We start from the raw sequence: 27,100 nt of genomic DNA, 5'->3' as shown, positions 1-27,100 counted from the left end.
CAATAATAAGTTAGTGACACTGATCCTGCAGCAGTTCAGGATTCAGCTGTCACTAAAGGTTTTCTGATTGTTCCAACAACGGTCAGAAAACTGAAACATTCTTCTTTCAGGAATAGAAACATTTTGTATCTATTCCTGAAAGTGAAAAAAAAAAAAAAAAGCCAGTATACGATCCGAGAGATAGCTCTCGATCTATACGAGCTGTCAGAATGCCGGCTTTTGGCGGCATGTTTGCCCGCTCTGCTTTGGCTCTCAGACACCCGATATTAAGGTATCAGGTGTCTGAAAAAGGTTAACCCTTTCAATAATGAATGCCTCTATACTGAGGCATCCATTAATGAATGGTAACCGCTGATTCTCAGTGGTTACCAGCCCTCTAATGCAGCAAATAACTCGTCACGTACAATGTACGTGACGAGTCATTTGGTCCCTTTGTGGCAGGACGTACATGTGTACGTCTCCCGTCACGAAGGGGTTAATAAGCTTATGACCATCGCAAGACAAAAGTCTTGCGATGGTCGTAAGGTGTGTGGGCACCTTTACTCACACACATCCACCGTGTAAAGGTGCCCACACACCTTACAATTTATCTGCAGATTTTCTGTGGTCAGATGGAAAAAGTGCAACAGATTGGCCCAGGTGGAGATTACTCCATCCACACAGTTAAAGAAGAAATATGAGGTGAGTGCTTTTCACTCACCTCCTAGTTCTAGCCGACCTGTGACAATGAGACTGTCACAGGTCGCTCAGTAGATCGGGAGGTGAGCGAACACATACCGGCGTATATATGAGAATACAAAAAAAAACATAGCACTGAGTAGGAAATACTAATAACAATCTGGTTTGACAGCAACATGTACACTGCATCTCTATTATCATATTATCTTAAGATGTTGAGCTGCAAGAGCAACAGAGCTTTCAATTAAGCTTTTCATGTGTTATGTCTATCTGCCTAGAGATCTACTAACTGCCTTACTTACTGCTAACAAAATGTTGTAATTCCAGGTTACATATGTGTGGCACTGTGTGTAGGAATTAAACACTGTTGCAATTTTATTTACCAGTTTATTTACCAGTTAAGTTGAGCTCTGAGTATTAAAATCCTTTACCCTTGTGGTAGGTCCTCCTCCCCATCTGCAAGAGTTAAAGGTTGCTTTTCACTCACCTCATAGTTCTAGCCGACCTGTGACAATGAGACTGTCACAGGTCGGCTCAGTAGATCGGGAGGTGAGCGAACACACACCGGCGTTCGCTCACCTCTCGATCCTTACCTACAGCTCGCGGTATACTGAGCCTAGGGTGACGGGAGGACGCTAGTTTGTGTCCTCCCGTTACCCTAAGGAGAACTATGGGGAAAAGCCTTAACCCCATAGTTCTCCTTTAAGTGTAGATGGAGGAATCTGTTGCAACTTTTCCATCTGACCACAGAAAATCTGCAGATAAATTGTAAGGTGTGTGGGCAGCTTAGCTCTCTCAGAAGGCTGTCTGAGTCCCAGGCCAGAGCAATATCATGCTTCAGGGCCTGTTCACACGACGTCCGTTTTGTGTGCTGACCTGATCCGTACGCTCCTGCACTAAAAATGCATCCCAAAGTATCCCTATATGTTTTATGGGCTACAGTTCTCACGTGCGCAGTCCGTTCAGGTTACGACAGAAACAATACTGCATGTCACATTTCGTACGGTCAGGAAACGCAAAACGCGGCAAAAAAACCCCGTCAAAAACGCACTGCACTGCAGCTAAGATACTGACAGCCCCCCTCCAGCAAAAATTATTATTATTATTTTTTTTAACTGGAACGCATCAAAAACGCGGCAAAAGCGCACTGCATCAGTAGCACCGCGTCTGCAGATCCGCACCTGATCAGGACCTGATATCATGTGAACAGGCCCTCAGCCTTCCCCTTTTATGTCACCTGGATAAGCAATCATTAGGCAATTAACTATCCAGGTGAGAGACACAAAACCAGAGCTGGATTATTCAAACCAAAAGTCAGCCCGAAAACCCGGTCTGGGTTCCGCTAGTCATGTACATAGGACAGAAAGCGAGGGGAAATATATCGCCCGTTGATAACTTCCCCATTCCTCATGTCACAATATATATATATTTTTTATTGTTTGCATACCTTTTCATCCCCATACTTCTCACTATGGCCATTTATACTAAGGGCAGATTAATATGGTCCAATTACCAGTAGCCAGTAGGACATGTGTAATACATCTTTACAAATGTTTGGTAATGGCAATCTACAAACAGATCCCTTTAGATAATTGCTGGGTTTTTATTCTTTGTCCCCATTCTTCTGACATCGGCCATTTTAACTAAGGGTAGATTGATATATCTCCCTTTACTTCCTGGAACTCTGGCACATGTGACTAGGACATGTGACCATGCACATAATCTCATCTCATGATTTTTAGTCAAAGGGGGTGAAGGTCTGTTTTAATAATGTAATGTGCTCACAACATTACCTTGTAGTGTGTATGTCTGGCCAACATTTCCCCATGTTTTGGAAAAGTAACAAAGTGAAGAAAGGTACAAAAGGGGTCAGCCATTCCACCAATGTAGCAAATAAAACAGAAGCATGTAAATGCTTAGTTTGTTGAGGAGGTCCCAGAGTTTTAAGCAGCACAAAAAAATATCTATTAATCATACCTAACTTCATGCGATGCACTTAAAATTGAATGAAACTCTCAACCTTTTTAAAAAAAATTGAATCCAAATCACACAAATTGACATTCATTTATTTCTTTACATTTTTGGCCAAGAGTTTACTGTCATTATGTTTCCAAACCTCTTGCTCCAACTCTCTCAGCTCAGCTTCCCTGAACGTCCTGTCCAGTGCAAGATCACAAGGGACAGAGCAGTCTCCAGTAGCTGTACCTCTACTAGCTAGGAAAAGGGAGGAAGGAGTGTTTGTGGGAACTAGCACACATAAGGGTGTCTCCATAGAACTCAGCAATGGAAAGGAACCACCATAAACAGGATATGAGGACCAGTGCTCATAGGATCTGATGATTCTGCAGGAAAATAAAACTTTTAAACATCACGGAGCAGCATCCACTGTAAGTGATTTATTCAGCATTTGTGTTTTTAGCCTTGGTTACACTTCAGTTCTGTGGATTACAGAACACCCCCTAACACATTTCTAGGGTGACAACGTTGCTCATATATGGATACAGTACAGGGAGTAAATATTGCTACCCTAGGAAAGGAAGTGTGTTTCTGGCAGGTACTGAGGACTGATGTGTTAGCCTATAAGTTATATAGCTCATATTATAACTACTTTTGAAGTGTGCAAAGACTTTAGTTACCTGACAAAGATACTGCGTCTGAAAAGCAGGCTTCTGAACAAATAAAGCTAAACTTCGATTATCAAGAATGCCAAATTGTATACAGTATGCTAATTATGTTGAAAAAAACATATTCATGTATGATGCATATCAGTAATAATTGCAATGTAAATTTTTGTGTTTCAGGTTGATGTCCTTAAAAAGATTACAAGTTATTTCACAACATTTGGTGAGTGCAACTCTTAAATCGTAAGGTGGATGAAGGTAAAAATAAGTCATTGTTATATTATTGTGTGCAGCCAAGTATTCCACAGTTATGGGTTATACTGCTCCGATATGCCTGAAGAAGCAGCAGCTGTCTGCAAAACATGTAGGGAGAGGCTTCCATCTTTGACCCAAGTAATCCTGATTCCTCTTTCTTTCATCTCCGATTTATTCTGATCTGCAACTTAATGAAATAAGGACTAACGTAGAGTATAAAACAGGAATGAGCTTTATTGATTTTGCAAGCAGATGTGAGGTCCTTTGGTGAAATGTAAAGGCTGAATTGCCTGCCACTCTGACACTGAGTGAAGACGCACACTGGTTGGATTCTGTGGAACAACTCTACCAACCATTTGAGAGGTGTGTGTTGCTAATATTGTGATATTTTGTTACTTTCTGCCATTTTGTGTTACTTTATAAAGATGTAAATTAATAGGTTAGAAAACCTAAAACAGATCATTGAATTTTTGGGTAGATATGTTGTCTGGTTGTTTCTATCTGGACTATAGTGGTGAAATATAGATAGTAATTTATTAAATGGAAATTACAAATATATAAATATGGACCACTTTCAAAGCCATTCTAACTGTCAGAAATTACATATCATTAACCTAAGCCAGAAGATAATAAAGTAATATTTCAATTGTGTTATAAAATAAATTATTGCAGAATCACATGACATCCATCTCTATGCCTCATCATAGTATGTTGTCTTTTCATGTTGATTCACTGTAAATCTGTCACTAAATTTAAAGGGATTTCGGTGTCTTTGTAGCACAAGCTTGAAACATTTAAGGAGAACTATGGGGTTAAGTCTTTTCCACAAACTATGGTCCGCCCATCACCCTAGGCTCAGTATACCGCGAGCTGTAGCTCGCGGTATACTGAGACGCTGAAGCGGATCCCAACAATTGTGCCGGGATCCGCCCAGCTGCGTGACTGACAGCTGGCTCTGCCTATGTAAAGGCAGAGCCAGCTGTACCCGCCCCCTCCCCCGTCCGTTCCGCCAGTCAGCGCTGGCGGATTGGAGCGGGGAGGGGGGGAATCCAGCCCCCCCCCCCTGTCACGGCAGAGAGCCGTGTGCTCCGCCCAGCTGCGTGACTGACAGCTGGCTCTGCCTATCTAGAGGCAGAGCCAGCTGTACCCACCCCCTCCCCTGTCCGTTCTGCCAGTCAGCGCTGGCGGATCGGAGTGGGGAGGGGGAAATCTAGCCCTTCCCCTGTCACGGCAGAGAGCCGTGACAGGATCGAGAGGTGAGCGAACGCCGGTGTGTGTTCGCTCACCTCCCGATCTACTGAGCCGACCTGTGACAGTCTCATTGTCACAGGTCGGCTAGAACTATGAGGTGAGTGAAAAGCAACCTTTAACTCTTGCAGATGGGGAGGAGGACCTACCACAAGGGTAAAGGATTTTAATACTCAGAGCTCAACTTAACTGGTAAATAAACTGGTAAATAAAATTGCAACAGTGTTTAATTCCTACACACAGTGCCACACATATGTAACCTGGAATTACAACATTTTGTTAGCAGTAAGTAAGGCAGTTAGTAGATCTCTAGGCAGATAGACATAACACATGAAAAGCTTAATTGAAAGCTCTGTTGCTCTTGCAGCTCAACATCTTAAGATAATATGATAATAGAGATGCAGTGTACATGTTGCTGTCAAACCAGATTGTTATTAGTATTTCCTACTCAGTGCTATTTTTTTTTTTAATTCTCATATATATACCTTGACAGATTTCTAAAGCACCTACACAGCCAACTTTATCAGTAAAAACAAATGTATTATTTACATTGTTAAACATTTTTATCATCATAAAACCCCAATACAATTATCATATCAATCAATCATATTGCTCCCCATGTGTTCATACACATTTGACTCCTATATAAGTCCCACCCATAATTTGTTACACTTCATTTGATAGTTTAAACATATAACATACCATTAATCATACCGGTTGGATCAGGGTATATGGGACACTTGAGCTCTATGCATTTCAAGTACAGTGTCGCTTCCTCAGGAGCAAGATAGAGACATAATTATGCTAGATGCTGGTCATATATAGGGAGCCAAGCACTCAAAAAGCCAACCACCCAGGTGGGCACAGAGACACAGTCACACGGTCACAGATCTCTCCATCTCTTGCCCTTAAATCTTGACTACTGGCTGACATATGGAAAACCTCCATATTCTTTCTTCAAGTACCATGATCACAGCTCCAAGGGGAAAACAGTACAGTAGTTAATACATGCAACAAGGGAAAGAGATAAAGAAAGTCTTCCAACTGGATAATCTAAAAAGAGCAAGATAATGGTTGTATTCATATTACCTCCAAGCAGTGGTATATTAAGGTTTTGTGCTTTGTTGCGTTAGTAGTGTAGCAGGGAAGCCGAGGTTTCAGGTGGGCTGTAAAGGATCTTTTGTGACTCCACATTGCCCACCTGAGACCTTGTGGAGCCCTCCACAGGCTCTGCGCTTAGTGAAGCACTGGGCTCTGCGCTTAGTGAAGCACTGGGCTCTGCGCTTAGTGACGCACTGGGCTCTGCGCTTAGTGATGCACTGGCCTCTGTGCTTAGTAAAGCACTGGGCTCTGCGCTTAGTGACGCACTGGGCTCTGCGCTTAGTGATGCACTGGGCTCTGCGCTTGGTGACGCGCTGGGCTCTGCACTTAGTAATACACTGAGCTCTGAAATTAGCAAAACAGTGAACTTAGAAGTAAAACAGAAGAACACCCAGGGAATACTCAGAATACAAGCCCTCCCTAAGCCCTGCTACCTGCTTGTCGCTCTGTCTCCTCAGTAGGTGCAGCTTGGTCACTAGTCAGATGCTTCACCTCCAGCAGAGCCTGCACTGGAAGAAGGGAGGAGAGCAGCAGCTGTGGATGTAAAAGTGCAGCTCGCTATACGCATTGACAGTCCTGAAGCCTCCTGTCTTGCCTTCCTGCTCTCGGATCCAGTTCGCCACTGTCAGTAGCCCTGGGGCGGCCGGGCCGCATCTCACGTGACCCTGGCCCAGCCCCGCCTCCGGTCCTGCCTCCTCCACCCAGCAGCTCTCTCAGGTAAATTAGGCAGCCGCGAGACCCAACAAGCGGTCGCCTAATTTGCCTGATTAGGCAGCCTGGCCCCCCGCAATGATTTGGGGCGGCAATCTGCCGCCCCCCTGCAAAGTGCAACCTTGCGACTTGTTTGCCTTGCAGAGGAAACGCCCCTGCCTCCATGTAATCACAAACTTCTATCCCTGCCAGCAGTAGAAAGAGGGTGTATACCGCAAACCAAGTTCCATATTGTGCATATAAATGCTTAGCCGTCTTTTAATGTCCAGGCCAGGAGAGATGGTCTCCCTCCCGGTCATTAGTGTAGCTATTAGCTGTAGATCCGGATAGGGCTGCAACAACTAATCGACATAATCGATTATTGAAAAAGTTGTCAACTTTTTCAATAATCGATTAATCGGCTTCTGATGGTTGGCCCTGTTCGGCTCCACACACACTGCGCGCCCCACCTCCTCCCCACCTCACGCTCGCCGCTGCCAGACCTGCCCGCATCCACGCTCCGCACCTCCTCCGTGCCTCACACTCACCGCCCGCCCAAATCCACGATCGTTTTGAAAATAATCGTTAGCTGCAGCTCTCGATCCGGATCAAGCATCCTCTTACCAGTGGACTTTGCTGTGTATGTCCTTGCATGAATGCTTTGTAAGTCACTGACCTGTCACAGGTATGTAATACTCCTGATATGCATACTAGTTTCAGGTCAGTGGCTCAGAAAGCACGGTAATTAGAGGATCAGCACAACAGCTAGGCGACTAACATTTTGAGAAGGAGGTCATCCATGGCAGCTTGTACAGGAATATGTTTCTTCTGACTGTTTAAAAAAAAAATGAAAATACAGATTATAGATGTAAGGAGTTATATAGTGGGGCAGAGCAATCCACTGCCATATTTGATCTCCTGCTGGGTGGAATTTTATTGTTTAGCTATTTTGTGTCTTTCCTCTGACTTTCTGCTGAAACCCAGAAAAATTCTGGTAAGGCATTTGGTTTAATGTAAAAAGAAATACCCTTTCAACCTCCAGCTGTCAGCATCAGCCAGGGACACTCTAATGGTGGTTCTTTGCAGCTTGCATGACCAGACCCAAGGCGTAGACAAGATAATGCCAGTTACACACAGTCCTCTTAATTATCTTTATTAAAGCTTCATATACATCGAAGTCAATAAGCAAGCTAGACTGATTCATTGCAGACCTAAAGCTTGCTTTTAATCAAAGCATATGGCTAAAGGCCAGCTTTAGGTCCAAAATGCAACTGACTGCTTTTTTTTAATACTGATGATACTCTATAAAGGTTATATGATACACTAATAAAGGTTACAAAGCACATTTCTAATGTTATCTTGCTTTACTATTTGGCTTCATCCAAAAATGTTCTGAGAACCTTTGTGTGCTGAGTACTTTCAGGTTCACAATACCACTGCATTTTGTGGACTGAAAGGAGCTCAAAGTCCATGACTCCAGCCACAATGAACAATTTTCTAGTTGTAACAGCCTTGTGCTTTTCTGTAAAAAGTGAAAAGAACTTTTAAGTTTGCATTGCCACTGTGAAATGAATGCCACGTTACATGTCGGAACATTAATGTGAGCCCATTAGGATAGGAAATGGAGAAAAATAGAGAACTGCCATTGCCAGTTTGTGTTTAAAGGCTCTGCCTGTCAGCGCTGGAGGATCGGACAGGGGAGGGGGGGTAATCCCTGAAGGGAGCTGAGAGTGACAGTCACGGCTCTATGCAGGGATAGATCGAGAAGTGATCGAGCGCCGATATGTGTTCGCTCACTTCCCGATCTACTGAGCCGACCTGTGACAGTTTCATTGTCACAGGTCGGCTCAGATTATGAGGCTGAGTGAAAATCACTCACCTCATAGTTCTCCTTTAAGGTCAGTCACAAGCTAATGAAACCAGGATCAGCATCACAGCACTAGAGCTTGTTTCTCTAATAACAGATATAGCAACTGCAGTTCCGATATGTTTCATTTCTTCTCAGGTGACCTGTAAAGTTTTTAAGTGGCTTATTTTTTTTTAATTATCTGTTGTAATTTAATAAAATGTATCTTGATCATATTAGATTATAAACACAAACATTTCCCTTTTTTTAATTTATTTTTAATTATAGACCATGTCCAGTCACTCTCCATCAGAAGCAGAGGTCCTTCTAGCAAAGAGTGGATGTGCAGGAGTAATCACAATGAACAGACCAAAGGCTTTGAATGCCTTAAACCTTAACATGGCCCGCAATATTTATCAACAGCTTAAAGTAAGTAGATAGTAAAATTATAATTGCTTTTTATTACAATGTGCTTTGATGGTAATGTTCTAAATGTTAGCTCCCATTCACATTTGTGGCAGTGGTGCATCACAGCGTGCATGTATGTGCTTTTTTGTGCATCACGTTTAGGCCAGCCAATTCCTTTTACGGCATTCACACCATAGTCCCTGTGCCTTTTTTTTTTTTTTTAAACATTGGCACCAAAATGCATGCTAACAAAATACATGGTGCACACATATCAAATGCATCGTGCAGCAACAATCATTGGGGTGCCATTAAAAATAAATGCCACTGCAACGTGTCTTAGAAAATGACACACAAACATGAGCAAAAACGCACGTTGCCATAGTGCACAGATGTGGACAGAGGCTATTGTTGTTGCATGAACAATCATAAACTCCTGATGATTTAAAAAAAAAAAAAGCTCTCATGTCAGCTTAGCAGTGAACTGTATTGCGTATGGTAGGCACTATTTTTGCATGTGTTCCTTCTTATAAGCACTGTGCTGTGAATTTTCTATCAAACATTGGGGGACGTTTATCAAAACTGTAGCAAACAGAATCTGGAGCAGTTGCCGTTGGCAACCAAGCAGCATCTCTCTTCAGTTTGCTCAGGTAAGATTTGAAAATGAGAGAGAGAAGCTGATTAGCTGCAGTTCAAATCTGCTACAGTTTTGATCAATTCCCCCCATTGTTTTTTTCACATTTTATTTGGTTACATGTCTTCCTTTGCTATTCTGTTCTAGCTTTGGGAAGAAGACCCAGACACATTTCTAGTGATAATTAAAGGCTCTGGAGGAAAAGCATTTTGTGCTGGAGGTGACATCATTGGTAAGGGCTATTTAATTTGATTTGATGAGTACCGTAAATATCTGGCGTAAAGTTTTTCTTCTTTTCTACTACCACAAAATGATGACATTTACATAGATGTCAACCTCCGGAAAAGCTTCCCAGGGTGACATATTATCATAGAAGCTCTGCTAGTACTTATTTCACAGAGACTAATAGCAGGTCATACTACACTGCCAAGGAATCATTGTAGATAGATAAACCTCTGCATGCCTTTATCAAGGTAGCGTCCTAAACTTCCTGCAGTGACCTCTGTTGTACCCCAGTTCTTGTTGTGGAAGCCCTGCAGGAGTCTAGAAAACCTGCCCTCTGCATTCTGGATGTGTAGTCACAAAATAGGTTTCTGGTGTCCTCTTCTTCTGTAGAATATAGGAAATTATGGACACCGGCACTCCAAGGTAGAATAACGTCTCTTTATTGACGTTTCATGCAACAATACACTTATTGCAACGTTTCGGGGTCACACACGATCCCCTTGATGCCACTGGTAAGACAATCATTGTCTTACCAGTGGCATGTTTGAAGTGATGCAGGACCTCTGATTTATATTGTAGCTTTAAAGTGACATTAAAGTCACAATTCCCCCCCACGCTTACCCTAAATTATGCCTCTTGATCCAATCATCTTCAGCTTTTCAGTAGTATTCAGGAGTCCCTCCAGCGCTGGTGCCGGTCTCTGATCCAGCGCTGACTCCGGTCTATTCCTGTCCCTGGGAGTCTGTCCGCGTGCACACTCACGGCTGTGTGCTTTGACTTTCACCGCGCATGCACCTGCCCCATGATCCTTCACGTTCGCTCAAGAATCTTCAGACGGGAGCGAGCGGCGGAGAAACAGGTAAGTAATTACCTATTTGGTAACTTTTTAAATTTATTTTTTATGTTTCTGCATATATCTTGCTACCAGTGTTTAATTCTACTTTAATAGAAAAGCGCAACCCATTCTCTCCCTAGAAGCAACATGCTAGAGGCTGTATTTCTCTATTTCCTCTCTTGCCATAAATGTGATATCAGATTTCTTCCTAATAGACTCTGAAGTTGAAACCCAGTATCATAGCTTGTCCTTGATAAAGTGATGGCATTCCCACGGCAGGCAGAGCAATTTAGTAAAACAGTATAATATATGAAACACATTCACGAGACACATTTTCTAAATGCTTTGGTACATATCTGTGGTTTCTGAAATAGAATCATTTCAGGTCGATAAAAGCACAATTACAGCGCAGAGCGTACCTCTATGAGCTGCATCTAATTTAGTTATCCTTTTAAACAAAGAAAGCTAAATAATATCGTTAATGGAACAATTTGAGTTTTATAAACCTAGGCAGAATTTTATTTTGACTTTTTGACTATTAATCTTTCTGCATTACACATTGTGAAACCAAAACATCAGTGTGCAAAATAAGCAATGAATAAATAGTGAACATTTGCTTCTATTTTCTAAACTAACCAAACCCATGTTATGTCTATGGACGGTAGGATGTAAGCGAACCCTTTACATCGATTTCCCCCGATCCATCATGATAAGATCCGCTAAAAAAAGAAACTCTGTTTTATTATTTTATCGGGCCTAGATGAAGTATGAAAGTGACCGTACTGTTTTATTTTAGCTCACATTTAGATGTTTTTATCTTTTGGTATTACTGTACCTTTTTTATTGTTCATTACAAAGGTTACATTCCTGTTGCTAAGCTGGGTACACTATGTCAATGCACTACTAGTATCTGTTCTGCTAGTTTTTTTATTACGCAATAATTGCCAACTATTTGAAAATAAGCTATGTAAAAATTGTTCCTGGCCTGTTTGAAATATTATCTAGCTGGTTAGTGTTACTAGGTTATTACTGTTAAATTAGTGAATGAAAACTGACTTTATATTTTCAAATAAACTGTTTAAGAGTGTTTGGCATCTTCTAAAATCTGAACTTTCTATGTTTTTCTAATTAGCTGTTACTAATGCTGGAAAGTCAGGAGACAGATTTGCCCAAGACTTCTTCAGAGAAGAGTACACTCTAAACAATGCTATTGGTATGGATTAAAATTGTTACATATTGTGGTTCACGTTTTAAAAAGACCATACAGATGTTTGGTGATGGTTGGTTCAATATGGCAGTTTTAATGACTCAAATTCAATTATTCAACAAACTGGTTGCCTATGGGGGAAGCAAGATTGTCTAGAGCATTAAAGTGTATCTAAACACAGAACATATTGCACCTTACCAGTCCTTAAATGTGGTGGTTGCATTTGTTTTCTTTTTGTTTCCTCTATCATTCACCTAATGATAGAGGAGCAGTGTTGTCACTATAGTACAGGAAGTGCGCTATCAGGACTAACATGAAGGGTAGGTTCTGTTGTCCACAGAGAGAACTGGAAACGATGATAACTTGAGGCTAGGTTCCCACCTAGGCGACTCCTGACCGCGCGGTAATCAGCACAGTTTGGTGCACAATTGCTGCGCGATCAGCAGTCGTCAAGGTGTGAACCGATCGCTGTGTGGGTGCCATTATTTTCTAATGGCACCCCAGTCGCACCAGGCAGATCACGCGGTCTCCCACCACCATTCCGCCCGTGCAAGTGAACACGATCTAAAAAAGCCACGTCGTGTGTCGCAAAAAAGGTACTTGTACCTTTTTTGAGCGATTGCCGCGTGGATGTCACTGCATTGAAATCAATGGGGCCTTGCAGCAATCGCTGTGTGCACTAGCACACAAACCCGGTGTCGTGCAGTGTAGTGCAGGTGTGAACGTAGCCTCAGACAGTGTAACAGAGTGTACAGGAAGTTTTATTTCAGGCAGAACCTACAGGTAATTTTGCACTTATCGAACACATAAGTTCACTGTGAGGGTTTGATACCTGCAAGCACTTGAAAGTTTCAATCGGTTCTTAGTGGTGTCTTTTCATAGTTCAATTTCATGGCTTACACCGAAAAGTGCATAACCATGATAACTTTGTAGGTGTGTGACAATTCACTTTCATATTCAGAATCCCAGTGAAATTTTTACACACTAATGCAGTCTACTTACGTATATTACATTTCCCATTGGGTAATAGGGAACATAAAATGAAAGCCCATTCGAAGACCCAGAAACATATATAGTCAGATAGACATTTATTACCAATATATTAGAGTAGTTATACAGGGTGTCTAAATGTGTCTTTGCAGTCTAATAGGCATAACAAAAGACTCACTGCTCTGTGTACCTGAAAACACAACTTTGTCATGTATATCTGCATGATTTGTAATTCTATTGATATAGCATTATGGTAGCATGTAGTATGTTTTTGTTAAATAAATAGACCTGGACCTCTCTTGAACATACCGTATTTTGCGCTCCATAAGGCGCACCAGACCATAGGACACAGGGAGGTCCGGTGCGCCTTATAGAGCACTGAACAGACCGGAGCTTCTGTCACAGCTTCTCGATCGCCGCCGCTTCTCGGTTATAATACGAGTGATCTGATTAGATCACTCCTATTAAACGAGCGGTGGCTCCTACTGTACTTTTAGCTCTGCTTTAGCAGGGCTAAATGTACAAAAAACTACGCCCGGCGCCCGAAACTGCATGTCTCCGCCGTCGTGGGATAGGGATTCGCTCCATAAGACGCAGGCACATTTCCCCCCGCCTTTTGGGGGGAAAAAAGTGCGTCTTATGGAGCGAAAAATACGGTATGTAATTTCCAACTATTACAATGTATTCTGTTACAGTGAATTATGGCTGAAGCCAGTGGCTCTGCAGTACTGGACATGATTTTTTTATTTTTATTTAAAGCAGTTATAACAAAAATCAATTTATATATTCATGCAAACATTTTAATATACTGTAGCGCTCACCATCTAAGGAGCCGCTGAATATGAATTTGGCTCTCCTACCTGTTTTGACAGCCACCAGCCCTTTTTCTCAGTTCCAGCAATACCAACACTTTAGGATAGAACAAGCTCGAGTCATAGGGTCTTTTTAGTATATATCGCTTAGTAATAACTACAAGAGAGGGTTAGGGTTGCAGGATACAAGAGTAACACATATAGAGGACAGTGTCTTCACCATTAACAATAGACGTAACAGATCGCAAAAGGTCACATGAGATCGACCAGGATAGATTGTAGCATCAGAGAACAGTCCAGGACTCTAAAGGAGAACAGTCACAGGACTTACAGTGCACCAACTGGATTCCCTTCTGTATAATATCTGAATATATGGCGAGGGATCTCTCACAGGGTCCAGACGGCAGCTCTCACGAGCTCCTATGCGACACTCCTCAGTAAGCAGATTCTTCCTCCAGCCCAGCTTCCATCAGGTTTCTTCTCAGTAACATATTAGGCCTCTAGGCCCCCAGCATCTGACACATGCTGAGGCCTAGGCCAGGCATCTTGCAGCATACAGACCTCCTCCCAGGGAGAGGCCCCAGGGGAGAGAGTTCTGTAAGGTGTTCCCAAATATGTATCGCCTTCTTCCAGCCATATCTCTGAGTGAGCCTGCTCAGGGATTGGTCAGAGTCAGATGTATATTCATAATATGAGAATTGATACTCCCACACTGTATGCTGAGTCCCCAACCCAGCAGCAGATAGAATCAATCAATCCACCAGACTTAGGGAAACCTAAAGCATAGAAATTTTCTTTTTAAGCAGTAATGTTGGCTAATGACTGCAAAAACAATACAGTAAATAATTGCGTCCTGGATTCTACAAATGTCTTACCTACTGTTCTAAAATATAATTTGTTTTACAAAAAAAAAATCTAAATTCAGACTATAACTGGATATTGCCATTTTAAAAATAAAAAATCCCAGTGATTGTTGATCCAGGAATATCCAATTGCCTAATGGGATCAGAAAGGATTTTTTTCCCCATTGGAGCTAATTAAACCATGCCTTCCTGTTTTTTTTGCCTTCCTGAGGATCAGCTGTGGGTGACTGTGGGAATAGAGTTCTGATTATAGAAGTTTTTTACTATTTGTTTTTTTTTTCTGTAGGTTGAACTCAATAGACTTGTGTCAACCTGACTGACTATATAACTATTCAGCTTTATTAGTTTTAAAGAGTAAGACCACAGTTTCTAAACCTTATATGCTTTCTGACTGTTCTTGGGCTTTAAATGTACCCTGTTATTACCATAAAAAAAGTCTAGTGTCTTGCAAAGCTACAGCTGCTGCTGTTCTCAGTCTCATTCGGACCTGTGTCTACAGACTTTTGTTAGCTTCAAAGGGGTTTGGCATTCCCAGACAAGTCTATATGAATGCAAAGCCTATTTGAAGGAGGTCAACTGCAGGTCAAATGCACCTGTCAATGAATTCTGAATGATCTCAGAAGTGTCTCAATCTGATGTCAAACTGATTCCATCAACACAAGCCCTTATAGTGCTAGTCAATGAAACACACAGATATTTATGTCAGCTACCTGTTAAGATGTTCTGCCTTGCTGATCTTTTAATTTTTTGTTTGCCAGGAACATACAAAAAACCCTATGTCGCTATCATTGATGGAATAACAATGGGAGGTGTAAGTATTATGTGTGCTTGTTCTATAATATTTAACACAAAATGGAAATTATGTAAAAAATTATCTTTTTAATTTTAAGAAGTACCTCCAAACTTTTAAAGCGGAACTAAAGTCCGCAAATACCTCCGCTCCAGCGATGTGTCACCTGTGAGCTCCCTCATCGGTACTGGCATCTCCCTGGCACAGGCTGGTGCAGGGTCTTCAGCTGTCTTGCTGGGCTGGTGGGGGAATGACGTACCTCCTGTGCATTCGCATGGTAGTTCATTCATACCGGCATCAAGATGTGTCTAAAATGTACAGTGAGTTGTGCATGCGCAGCTCAGTATACATTCTAAAGAAGCTTACGAATAGGCAGGTAAGTTTGTTTTATTGTGGCGAGACACAGCATGCAATAAAGAGCCTGCCTTCTAGAAGTTTTCCATTTTTTCACTTTAGTTCAGCTTTAATATGTTTGTAGTAGTATAAAATAGACATTGTTTACAGTGCCTCTTGGAAAAACATTATTATAAAAATGTGGTTATCCACATGATGACTGTCATTACTAGGGATGCACCGATACTAGTATCGGTATAGGTGCCGATACCGAGTGTTTGGGCGAGTACTCGTACTCGCCCAAATGCTCCGATGCCTAGCCCCATACCTCCTTTATCAGGAAGCCAGCGGGCACGTCATTACACGCTGCCTGGCTTCCTGATTGGCCGGGAAGCTGGCTCCATGCTCACTTGTGACGAGAAAGCATAGAGCCGGCTTCCCGGCCAATCAGGAAGCCGGGCAGCATGTAATGACGCACTGCCCGGCTTCCTGATTAGTCGGGAAGCTGGCCAATCAGGAAGCTGGCCACCGTGTAATGACGCAGCGCCCGACTTTCTGATTGGCCGGGAAGCCGGCTTCATGCTCCCTCGTCACCTCATGACGAGAGAGCATGGAGCCGGCTTCCTGGCCAATCAGGAAGCCGGGCGCCGCGTCATTACACGGCGCCCGGCTTCCATGATAGGCCAGTAAGCCTTCTCTCTCGTCACTATGTGACGAGAAGCATGGAAACGGCTTCCTTGCTAATCCGGAAGCCAGGTGGCAAGTCATTACATGCCGCCTGGCTTCCTGAATGGGACTTCCGGTTCTGTATTCGGTATCGGCGAGTACCGGAAATTTTTTTTTTATCCTGTCTGTTTCAATGATAGTAGGACAGAAAATTAGGGGAATGTCTGTCACAGGGATAGAAAATATGGCAGAAATTCTATCCCTTCCTCACTCTGTTAAAACAATGAAAAAAAATGCCTGGAGTTGGTCTTTAACATAACCAATTCTTACTCTTAATCCTAACCTTTAAACTCAATCTGAACTCATAACCCTATGTATTAACCTGATAATTACCACTGTAGAAGGGATGCAAAAACTACTATTGTAATGAATACACTGAAAAATGCTGCCAAAAATTAGTGCTAAAACACAACACAACAAATTTACTGCACCTAAAACACTTCCATTTGCTGCACGTAACCTAGAGTTTAGTCCTCAGTATTAGAGTGAAACAAACCAGAGAGCAACACTAAAGAGTGTTTTCTGGCTATTAAATGTATAAGGAGGCACCTCTTGGTGGCTGCTTTTAGGCAGGAGGCTATATGTTAAATCTGACAGGTCCACTTTAAAAGGGTGTCTACTGCAAATAAAAAGTAGATCTTCACTTCATATTTCTCTGTGTCATTAAATAGAGATCTCTACCCTATCCTACTCCTACCTTCTGTGCATTCTGCAGGACCCTCATCCCACTGGATATATCAGTGCCAACAAAATGATTAAAGTGCATTAAAGGAGAACTATGAGGTTAAGGCTTTTCCCCATAGTTCTCCTTAGAGTAACGAGAGGACACAAACTAGCGTCCTCCCGTCACCCTAGGCTCAGTATACCACGAGCTGTAGCTCGCGGTATACTGAGACGCCGCAGTATACACTGAGACGCCGCAGCTGAAGCGGATCCCGACAATTATGCCGGGATCCGCCCAGCTGCGTGAGTGACAGCTGGCTCTGCCTATCTAGAGGCAGAGCCAGCTGTACCCGCCCCCCCGTCCGTTCCGCCAGTCAGCACTGGCCGATCAGAGCGGGGAGGGGGGAATCCAGCCCCTCCCCTGTCACGGCAGAGAGCCGTGACAGGATCGAGAGGTGAGCGAACGCCGGTATGTGTTTGCTCATCTCCCGATCTACTGAGCCGACCTGTGACAGTCTCATTGTCACAGGTCGGTTAGAACTATGAGGTGAGTGAAAAGCACTCACCTCATAGTTCTCCGTTAAGAGGAAGGGACCATAAAGTATAAAGGTATAGCAACAATGTTTCAAGATCATTCTAGAAATCTCGCAAAATTCAGCTTTGGTGTATCTTGATTACATTCTCTGCTAAGCACATTATGCTTGCGTGAGAAGTTTAAATACTGACGTAAAAAGAGGACAGCTCAGTAATGCCTAAGTAAACTGTAGGCATTTATGTCCACAATTGCCAATATTTTTACTGTTCTGACATTTTGCAAATGGAAAAACACATTTACATATGTTGAATGATTGATCTTGAAATCAAACAAAACATACTATATTATATTTGTATTTCTAATGTAGCTGTAAGCATCTGCGGCTAGTAAGTAACTTCACTGCTGATGCAAAATGAAAGAAACTCTTAACACTCTGGACTCTGTTTTTAAAAAAAATTGCATAGCTTATTTGACCAGCTAAACTGCATGTACATACCAGCTGTTGTTAGAATGGGGAAAAAACAAATGTTCTTCGTGTATTTCTCTTCTGGTTGAATGCTTTTCAATGGGGAAAATACTGCATTATGGCCACTAGATGGAGCTGAGGATCTTAGGAAATAAATACATTTTGGTAAGGAGATACAATGTTGCAATCCAAGAGCCCACTGGGGGGGGGGGAATGAGCATATAAATGTAACCATTTCTATCCCTTTAGCATCTAGGTTTACATGTATATGCTTATTCCATCCAGCAGTCTCTTTATTTGTAACATTGTATGTCCTTGCTGATGTGTTTATTCGCTATGATCCTCAGTTCAATCTGTTGGCCCTAACACTGTATTTTCCCCATTCAACATGTTCTTTGTGAATCTACCTATTAAAGAACATTCGACCTGAAAAGAAATTATACTTAAAACAGTCATTTTTGCCCCATTCTCACAAGAGCTGGTTAACTTGAATGTTATCTGCAATTACACCGGATGATAAAGTTATGCAATCTTTTTTTATATAAATAGACCCCTAGACGATGTGGTGGCAGCATTTCTCCCTATTTTCACGTTTTGTATTTGTAAGTACTTACCAAACAGAAACCCACATCACATATCTCACTCTGATTTGTTTTTTTTTATTTCTTTGCAAGATAAATCATCCAAAAGTGTAGAACACAAACCCACGAACACTGTGTATAAAAAGGCATCTACACAAAAAAAAATATTTTGCCATAGGACAAGATTTGAAATTTGTTTATTTTTAGCCTCATCAGTTCAAAATTATTTCAGGGATTCATAATTGCCATTTTGAAGTAGAACTCCTGGCAAAAACAAGATGCATCCAAAATACAACAAAATTGAATAATAATGATTCCAAAGATAAACTGTACATTTAAATATAACCCCAATTCCCAAAAAATTGGGTCCGATGTGAAAAATCTACATAAAAACAGAATTCAATGATCTCAAATCTCATAAACCCATATTTTATTCACAATGGAAAATAGAAAACATATCAACTGTTTGAACTGAGAAAATGTTCCATTTTAAGAAAAAACAAATGTCATTTTGAAATTGATGTCAGCAACAGTTCTCGAAAACGTTGGGACAGGGCAACAAAAAGCTGACAAAGTAAGTGGTACTTAAAAGAAAGAGCTGGAAGACCATTTTGCAACTAATTAGGTTCATTGGCCAGTAACATGATTGGGTATAAAAAGAGCATCTTAGAGAGTCAGAGTGTCTCCGAAGTAAAGATGCGCCGATGTTCACCAATCTGTGAAAAGCTGCATCTAAAAATTGTCGAACATTTTCAGAATAATGTTCCTCAAAGTAAAATTGCAAAGACTTTAAATATATCATCATCTACAATGCATAATATCATCAAAAGATTCAGAGAATCTACCCCTGTGGGACAAGGCCGAAATGCAATATTGGATGCCTATGATCTTCGGGTCCTCAGACAGGACTGCAATAAAAAAAGGCATGATTCTGTGATGGACATCACTGCATGGGCTCAGGAATACTTCCAAAAATCACTGTCTGAGAACACTGTTCACTGCGCCATCCAAAAATGTTAAAGCTTTATCATGCAAAGAGGAAGCCATATCTGAACATGATCCAGAAATGCTGCCGTCTTCTCTTGGCCAAAGCTCATTTAAAATGGTCTGTTGCAAAGTGGAAAACTGTTCTGGGGTCAGAACAGGAGGGTACCTCTCTGGACTAAAGAGAAGAGGGACCTTCAGGCTTGTTATCAGCGCTCACTTCAAAAGCCTGCATCTCTGATTGTATGGGGGTGCAATAGTGCGTATGGAATGGGCAGCTTGCACATCTGGAAAGTATGCTCCCATCCAGACAACGTCTTTTTCAGGGAAGGCCTTTTATATTTCAGCAGGACAATGCTAAACCGCATACTGCATCTATAACAGCAAGGCTTCAAAGTAGAAGAGACCAGGTACTTAACTAGTCTGCCTGCAATCCAGACCTTTCACCAATTGAAAATATTTGGCGCATCTTGAAACGAAAAATACGAAAAAGAAGACCCAGGACTGTAGTTTCAATCCTATACATATCAGGCCAGAATGGGACAAAAATCCAGCAACTAGTCTCCTCAGTTCCCAGACATTTACAGAGTGTTGTTAAAAGAGGGGATGCTATACTGTGGTAAACTTGGCCCTGTCCCAACTTTTTTGAGATGTGTTGCTGCCATCAATTTCAAATTTTCCTTATTTTTTTCTTAAAATGTTACATTTTCTCAGTTTAAACATTTGATATGTTTTCTATTTTCTATTGTGAATAAAATATGGGTTTATGAGATTTACAAATCATTGTATTCTGTTTTTATGTAAATTTTACACAGCATCCCAACTTTTTTGGAGTTGTACAACATGGAGAGAGCCTACTGTTTAATTTTATGTATACCACTATTAGTAGTAATCAGTTATTGAATTGTGCTATTAAGTTAAAGTGGTAGCCATGCCGAGAAGAGTAAACACAGGAAAAAAAAAGAGACTTTTTGTGGAACTAGCACATGTGGAAATGTACCTGTTAACATGAGTCATATATGTAGTCATAAAGGTTTTTCATTTTCATTCCAATAACAGTGTATCTAATATACTGTATATTGGGAATAGTTTTTTCACCCATTGTAGTATATCATATCCACCAGCAGATGGCGAGCTTTCCCTCATCTTCATTTATGTTCCAGTGACAGCCCAGCAAGAACTCCTATAATTGCCAAATGACAATATTGTTTGTATGTATGTCAGTATTAATATTTATCCTGGAAATAACATATTTATATAAAATAAACCACACAATTTGTACTGGATATACAGGCTAGGGGAGTGTTATGTGCCGGCCTAAATATTTTTCTATAAATGTTACTACAGTACAACAAGACATGATGCAGGATCTATAATTTGTAAAAGGTAATTATTTTAGCTGTCATTTATTTGCAATATTTTGAACACAGCGTTTCCGAAAACTGTTGTTGAACAGCAGGAAGTTGATATAAGCTATTTTCAAAGCGAGCAGTATTTGTGTCTTGTGCATTATGTTCCACCTGCTATTGGCCTTTGGGTAAAAGCCTTAATAGTGTCATCTGCTGAAATACTGAAAACAGCTAATCTCCCATCTTAGACATAAATGGCAGTTTGTTTTTGGCTGGTTTATCTATTACGCTGTCAGCTACAGGAACCCTTGTGTAATATTTACAGGATTAAAGGGGTGTTTCTGCCCATAAATGTAGCCAATGCCTTTATAAACCTGTTTAAAAGATAAAGGTAAATACATTGTTTGCTATATTCACAATTGGAGTTTCAGTAAAAGATAATAAACACAATTAAAATAATGCAACCAATTTCGGCAGGATTCATGTATTCATGCTCTTATCATAAAACAGATCCAACTCTTAATATAAATAATGTTTATGCATAATGGTGGCTATAGCAGTGAGTCCAGCATTTCATGGTTTAGAGTTCATCAGAGACCACTCTCTCCCTGCTTTTTAACCCCTTCATGACTAACGCTTTTTTGTAAAAAAAATCTGCACCCATGTCATATTCCACATTTTAGGCCTGCAAATTATTTAAAACCCCTAAACATGATATATTTTCTGAAAGTCAAGACCCTATTGAATAAAAGGGTGGCAGTTGCACATTTTTATGTTGCACGATATTACCGCAATTTCTTATCAAACCCCAAAATACACTTAAATGCCCAATAGATACCCAACACACCCAGGTTAAAAATTGTGTGCGTCCGTGAAACGGCGACAAAATTCAGTACCCCAAAAAGTCCATAGACGAGGCTTTAAAAGCATAGGTCATCAGTTTAGAGATATCCAAAAATACTGGCCCTAGAATTATTGCTCTCACTCTGGCGTGCGCGGCACTACCCAACATGTGTAGCGTGTTCGCCGTTTTCATACGTAGGCGCTCCTGATGCATGTTTACATGAAGACTCGCAGAGGCAGGGGACTTTACATTTTTTAAAATTATTTTTACATTTATTTTATGTAATGTTCATTTAAATGTTTTTCTGTTTTTTTTTAATTTTACTTTAATTGCTATCACATAGAGGGGCTTACAAGCACTGACAGCTTTGGGACCGAAGTGATGCAATCTGCATCGCTCCCGGTCCCATAGAGCGGAGATGGGAAACCACAAACGGAGGTTTGTCCTTCTCCTTCCCAGCTTCCCACCGCCACCAAACAAGCCGGTCCCGGGCCCGTAGGAGGGGCAACGGAGCCCGGGAAACACGGCGGGGGTGTCGGGCGGGGGCGGCAGAAGCGATCTGGTGGCCGCTGAGTCTGTTTAAACAGCCCCGATGCCAGCGACATACACTGTACGTCGCTGGTCGTGAAGGGGTTTAAGAACACGGAGAGTTTCTATCTAGTAAAAACACAAAATCTTCATTGTTTCTTCTAATTACTACTTTGTCAACTCACAGACCAGTAGTTGGTCAAGGGGGTGTGATTTCTAATGTTTTAACTTGCTGGCTGGACAAAGGAGGAATAAGACAAAAGGATCAGGTTTGGTTCCAAAGCTGTAGAGAACAGTATTGGGATATATGTAATTCAGTTGATATACCCTTCTTCACTTTGTTACCATCCTTTACATTACAGTATTGTAGTTCTGGCATGATACATGTTAGTTCCCTTTTATTTTATGGACATTATAAAATAAGGTTATTGAAGGGTTGCTCATCTGATATAATCTACTGAATCCTGAAACAAAACAGTTATACTGTCAATACATATGGCAGTTTTTAGTCCAAGAAATGATCAAATAGACCAATGCACCCTACGATTATCCATCAAGTATTTGGTGTATGTTTGTGCTGTTTTCACAACTCACTCTTTATCTTTATGGCTCATTTATCATATGCTTCAGTGACATGGTACAATACACACTTGGTTACTTCTCCTTTTTCATGACTGTTCTTCGACCTAAAGAGTATTTATAGCTAATTGTGTGTAATCCCAGACAATTAACTTCCCTTTCCTTCCCTTTGGTCTGGTAAATATACCATTGAAACATTTCATTATATCTGTTTCATATGTGCACAAAATAACTGTTGATCCTGTCACCAGCAGGCTTATTACGGCAGCAGACGGGCCAGCAGGCTTATTACCAGTGATCTGGACGGCTATATAGCCACCGAGATCGCTTGCACAAAACGAGTGATGGCTTCCCTGCTGTACATTTAACCCTGCTTGTCTGAAGCAGGGCTAAATGTAGAAAAAACCACCCGCCTGGTGCTCGGAACTGCATGTCCTGGGCATCGGGCGATAGGAATTCGACACCTCTGGAGATGTTCTTTACCGGTTGACAACACTGCTTTTCCATAATACAGTGTAGTAAGTGAATTAATAAAAAGTGACGCGTTCCATGTCAACTGGTGTGTTTGTCCATAACAACCAGTCAGCTTCTACCTTTCATTTTTCCCACACTGCTTAGAAAATGAAAATGTAAAAGCTGATTGGCACCACTCCAGATGAGATGTTAATAAAATAATGGCTTCCTGTGGATAGAGCGGGGTCTGGCTTCGTTATTTTAGAATACAATAAGTAATGTGTCAGTTGTTTTATTTAGGTAACATGTAGGCTGTAAAGTAGTTAAAAGCAGCACATGTTGTAGGTACAGCAGCTATCATCTTCTAATGTTGGCCTTTCATGTTCTTTAAGAACCTTTGTGCCAATCCTTTTTTTCTATATGGATTTTTGCACATGTCTAGACTTTATTAGGTTGATTTACAAAAGGAAAACAGGCTGTTTACTTTGCAAGGGACTCTTCCCTGAGGTTAGTGAATGAGGTGAAGCGCTGCTGACTTCCATCATCCAATCATGTGCAAAAAAAGTGTTTTTTTTTTCTTGTCCTTGCACTTAATTGGGTTTTCTCTGCAAAGTAAATTTTTAACCAAGCTAAGTGAAAATTCCCTTGCAAAGTGAACAGCCCATTTGACTTTAGTAAATCAACCCCTTTGTGTCACAGTTTTTGAACTAATGCAAATTTTATTTTACATAATATATAATAATGCTTTCAGTAGATTTTGTTTACTCAAAGAGCTCAGCTTTTTCTGGGCTGGGAACAGTTGACTGACACAAAGTGATTCAAAGTATGTAGAGCTTTATCAGTTGGCCACAGCTAGCATTTCTGTCTGCTAGCATGTACTGTTTAGGAATTGTTCTTCACTTCCTGGCTCAGAGCCACAAAAGGCAATTAGATGAAATCTTCAAAAGTGAGAGGAATTCCTGTCTTAGTTGTCACCAAAACTAGTGTCCCCAGTGGTATACTTCCTCTTACATCTTATTCTGATGACAACTCATTTTCTGTCTCGGCAGCAATAGTCAACGGGACAAATAATTCGGGTGAATCTCCACAATGGGTCCCCAGACAACTATACAAACTTGACAGAGGTTCTGACTCTCCAAAACGAAAAAAACTACTTTTTGCCAGAAACACTTTCTCCTTTACCTTCTTCCAAGTCTATTAATTGTATTTCAAAGATTTTAGCAAACTTTATTGTAGTATCTTGCAGATTTCTATTCAGCAGGCAATGCTGCCAGCCTGTGATGGGTTAATGTTTTAAATATGCTGAAGGATGCAGCAAGAAACAAAATTGGAAGACGGAAGCGCCACTACCTGGCGCAATAAATGTGGTGGAGCAAGGTTTGTCAGAAACAATAGTAATGTACTCACCTGTGGCTGGGTGAGCGCTCACTAGTAATAACCAGGGTGAGGTGGTGGAGTGAAGAGGTGGTGGACTCACGCTGCGGCTTCCCCATAGCCCAATGGGGCTGTGTCCGTCAGGAGCTTGCTTTACGCTACGGGGAAGCCGCAGCGTGAGTCCACCTCCGCTCCCTTTGGACATACCACCCCTTCACAGACGGCACGCTCCCAAGCAGCAGTGCGCTGTGACATCTCGACAGCTCGTCTGCCCATCGGCCCTCTTTCCGGCACCGCATCGCCCTCCAGCGCCTATCACCGGAATCTTCCACCAGGACCCCTGTGGCAACGGCCACCCAGAGGATCACCCCACGGCTATCCAGGCACAACATTGACCGCACCTTCGTCGCTGACAGCCTGCCTTCGCTTTTCCAACGGTGAGTTTCAGAAGTTCACCCCCTCCTTGCCTACCACCCTACCTCACCTCCTTGCTATTCTACCCTTGTGTCTCCATCTGCAACACCCAGCAAGAGAGGGGCTGATCCCACCGCCCCACTCCACCACCTCACCCTGGTTATTACTAGTGAGCGCTCACCCAGCCACAGGTGAGTACATTACTATTGTTTCTGACAAACCTTGCTCCACCACATTTATTGCGCCAGGTAGTGGCGCCTCCGTCTTCCAATTTTGTTTTTGTTTCTTACAGTACACATGTTGGACACCCCGGTCCGAACATAACGGAAGCCGCACACCCGCAAAAAAGAAACCCGCCCCTTTTTTATTAACTCTTTAAACTTTTTTTTTACCTCTGATGAGCGCTACACACGGGGCAAAACTATTTCAATTTTTCATTGAAGGATGCAGCACCAACAGAGTTAATGTTGCAATACTTTTCCTTTTTCCAAAATTTGCATTTAGGAATATGTTTTACAAGGGCTGCTTTATACACACTGGAAGAATGTGATCAGTGATATGTGCTGGCCATACACTGAGCAAATTTCAGATGGTTCTTTGTGAACTGGTCTAAATTTGCACAGTTGGGTGCACCTGTTGACACCCTTCTGCCCGGCATCCTTCGATCAGAAAATTGAGAGAGCCAGATGGAAAATCTTTGGGTAAGCAGTGACAACAGCCAATCAGCTGCTGTTCAGGTGTTCTGACAGTGGCACATCCGCCACTGTCAGAATACAATGGACAATGCAGGGAATTCAGCCATCCACGCTCTTTAGAGTGGATGGAGAAACCGTTTTGTTTTTTTTTTGGTCCCCAGCCTGTATGAAAAAAATATATAACAGTGTATGGCCTGCTTAACTTTCTAAGTTGTGTATAGTATTGGGGATATTTCTAGAAGTCTGGTGAATCTAGGTACATGTACTGGTCTGGAGTATAATGTGCTGTCATTTTCCATTAACCCCTTCATGACCTATGACGGGATAATCCCGTCATGAAGTCTGAAGGGGTTACACAGACTCCCGGTGGCTAAAAGTCTGTTCCGTTGTGTAGAGCCGGCGACCGACTTTACAGTAGAAGCAATTCTGGTGGCTCCTCAGCTTTGTCCTGGGCTCCGCTGCCCCTCCTACGGGCCCAGGACTGGCTTGCCAGGTGTCGGCGGGAATCTGGGGAGGACAGCGGAGAACATCCGTTCGCCGATCCCCACCCCGCACTATGGGACCGGGAGCGACGCGTATTGCATAACTTCCGGTCCCATAGCTGTCATAGCTGGGCTCCTGAAGCCCAGCAATAAGCTATTGAAGTGCGATCTGCACTTCAATAGCTTATTTTGAGTGTAAAGGGGACACTGGGGTTCCTTTGGACCCCCAGTATCACCTTAAAGACTACCTGTTACTGCCATTTATTTATTTTTTAGAAATAATTTTAAAAATAATGCGCATTGTCACGTAAACACGCGTCGGATGCGCCTACGTACGAAAACGACGATTGTGCTACACATGTTGCTACACACAGTTTCACGGACGCACACAATTTTTGACCTGGGCATGCTGAGTATCTATTTAGTCGTTGTAACCTTATCTTTTATATTTTATTTAAAAAATTGGTATTTTATTGTGTTTTGGGGCATTAAAGTAAATTTTTCACAAAATGTTGGGGTTTGATAAGGAGTTACGCTAATATCGTGCAGCATACAAATTTGCAGCTGCTACCATTTTATTCTATACGGCCTTGGCTTTCAGAAAATATATAATGTGTGGGAGTTTTAAGTGATTTTCAGGCCTAAAATGTGGATTATAACATGGGTTCAAATTTTTTTTTTAAAAAGGCATTGGCCCTTAACCCTTTCGCTGCCACCGACGTAAGGCATACGGCGGAACAAAAGTGTTCCCGGCTGGCCAGCTCAGTATGCCTTACGTCGGTGGCATTTACAGTTCTGCTATAAGCTCATGATTTAGCGACCATAAGCTTATAGCAGAACTGTTCAGTAGACTGTCACCTTCAAAATAATAGCGGTCATCAGCGGCTCACAAGC

General features: G+C 41.8%; 1 protein-coding gene across 1 annotated transcript in view; it reads left to right on the top strand.

The window, feature by feature from the left end:
* HIBCH (3-hydroxyisobutyryl-CoA hydrolase) overlaps positions 1-27,100 on the top strand; it is a 101,666-nt gene that overhangs the window by 13,422 nt on the left and 61,144 nt on the right. Inside the window, exons 2-6 of the mRNA XM_018556075.1 lie at positions 3,480-3,522; positions 8,728-8,868; positions 9,626-9,710; positions 11,671-11,751; positions 15,169-15,221. Of these exons, the coding sequence (XP_018411577.1) occupies positions 3,480-3,522; positions 8,728-8,868; positions 9,626-9,710; positions 11,671-11,751; positions 15,169-15,221 (403 nt within the window). The remainder of the gene's footprint in view (positions 1-3,479; positions 3,523-8,727; positions 8,869-9,625; positions 9,711-11,670; positions 11,752-15,168; positions 15,222-27,100) is intronic.

Source organism: Nanorana parkeri, unplaced genomic scaffold (assembly GCF_000935625.1).
Source record: "Nanorana parkeri isolate BGI_ZX_2015 unplaced genomic scaffold, ASM93562v1 scaffold224, whole genome shotgun sequence".
NCBI lineage: Eukaryota > Metazoa > Chordata > Amphibia > Anura > Dicroglossidae > Nanorana > Nanorana parkeri.
This window is presented reverse-complemented; position numbering and strand designations above follow the sequence as displayed.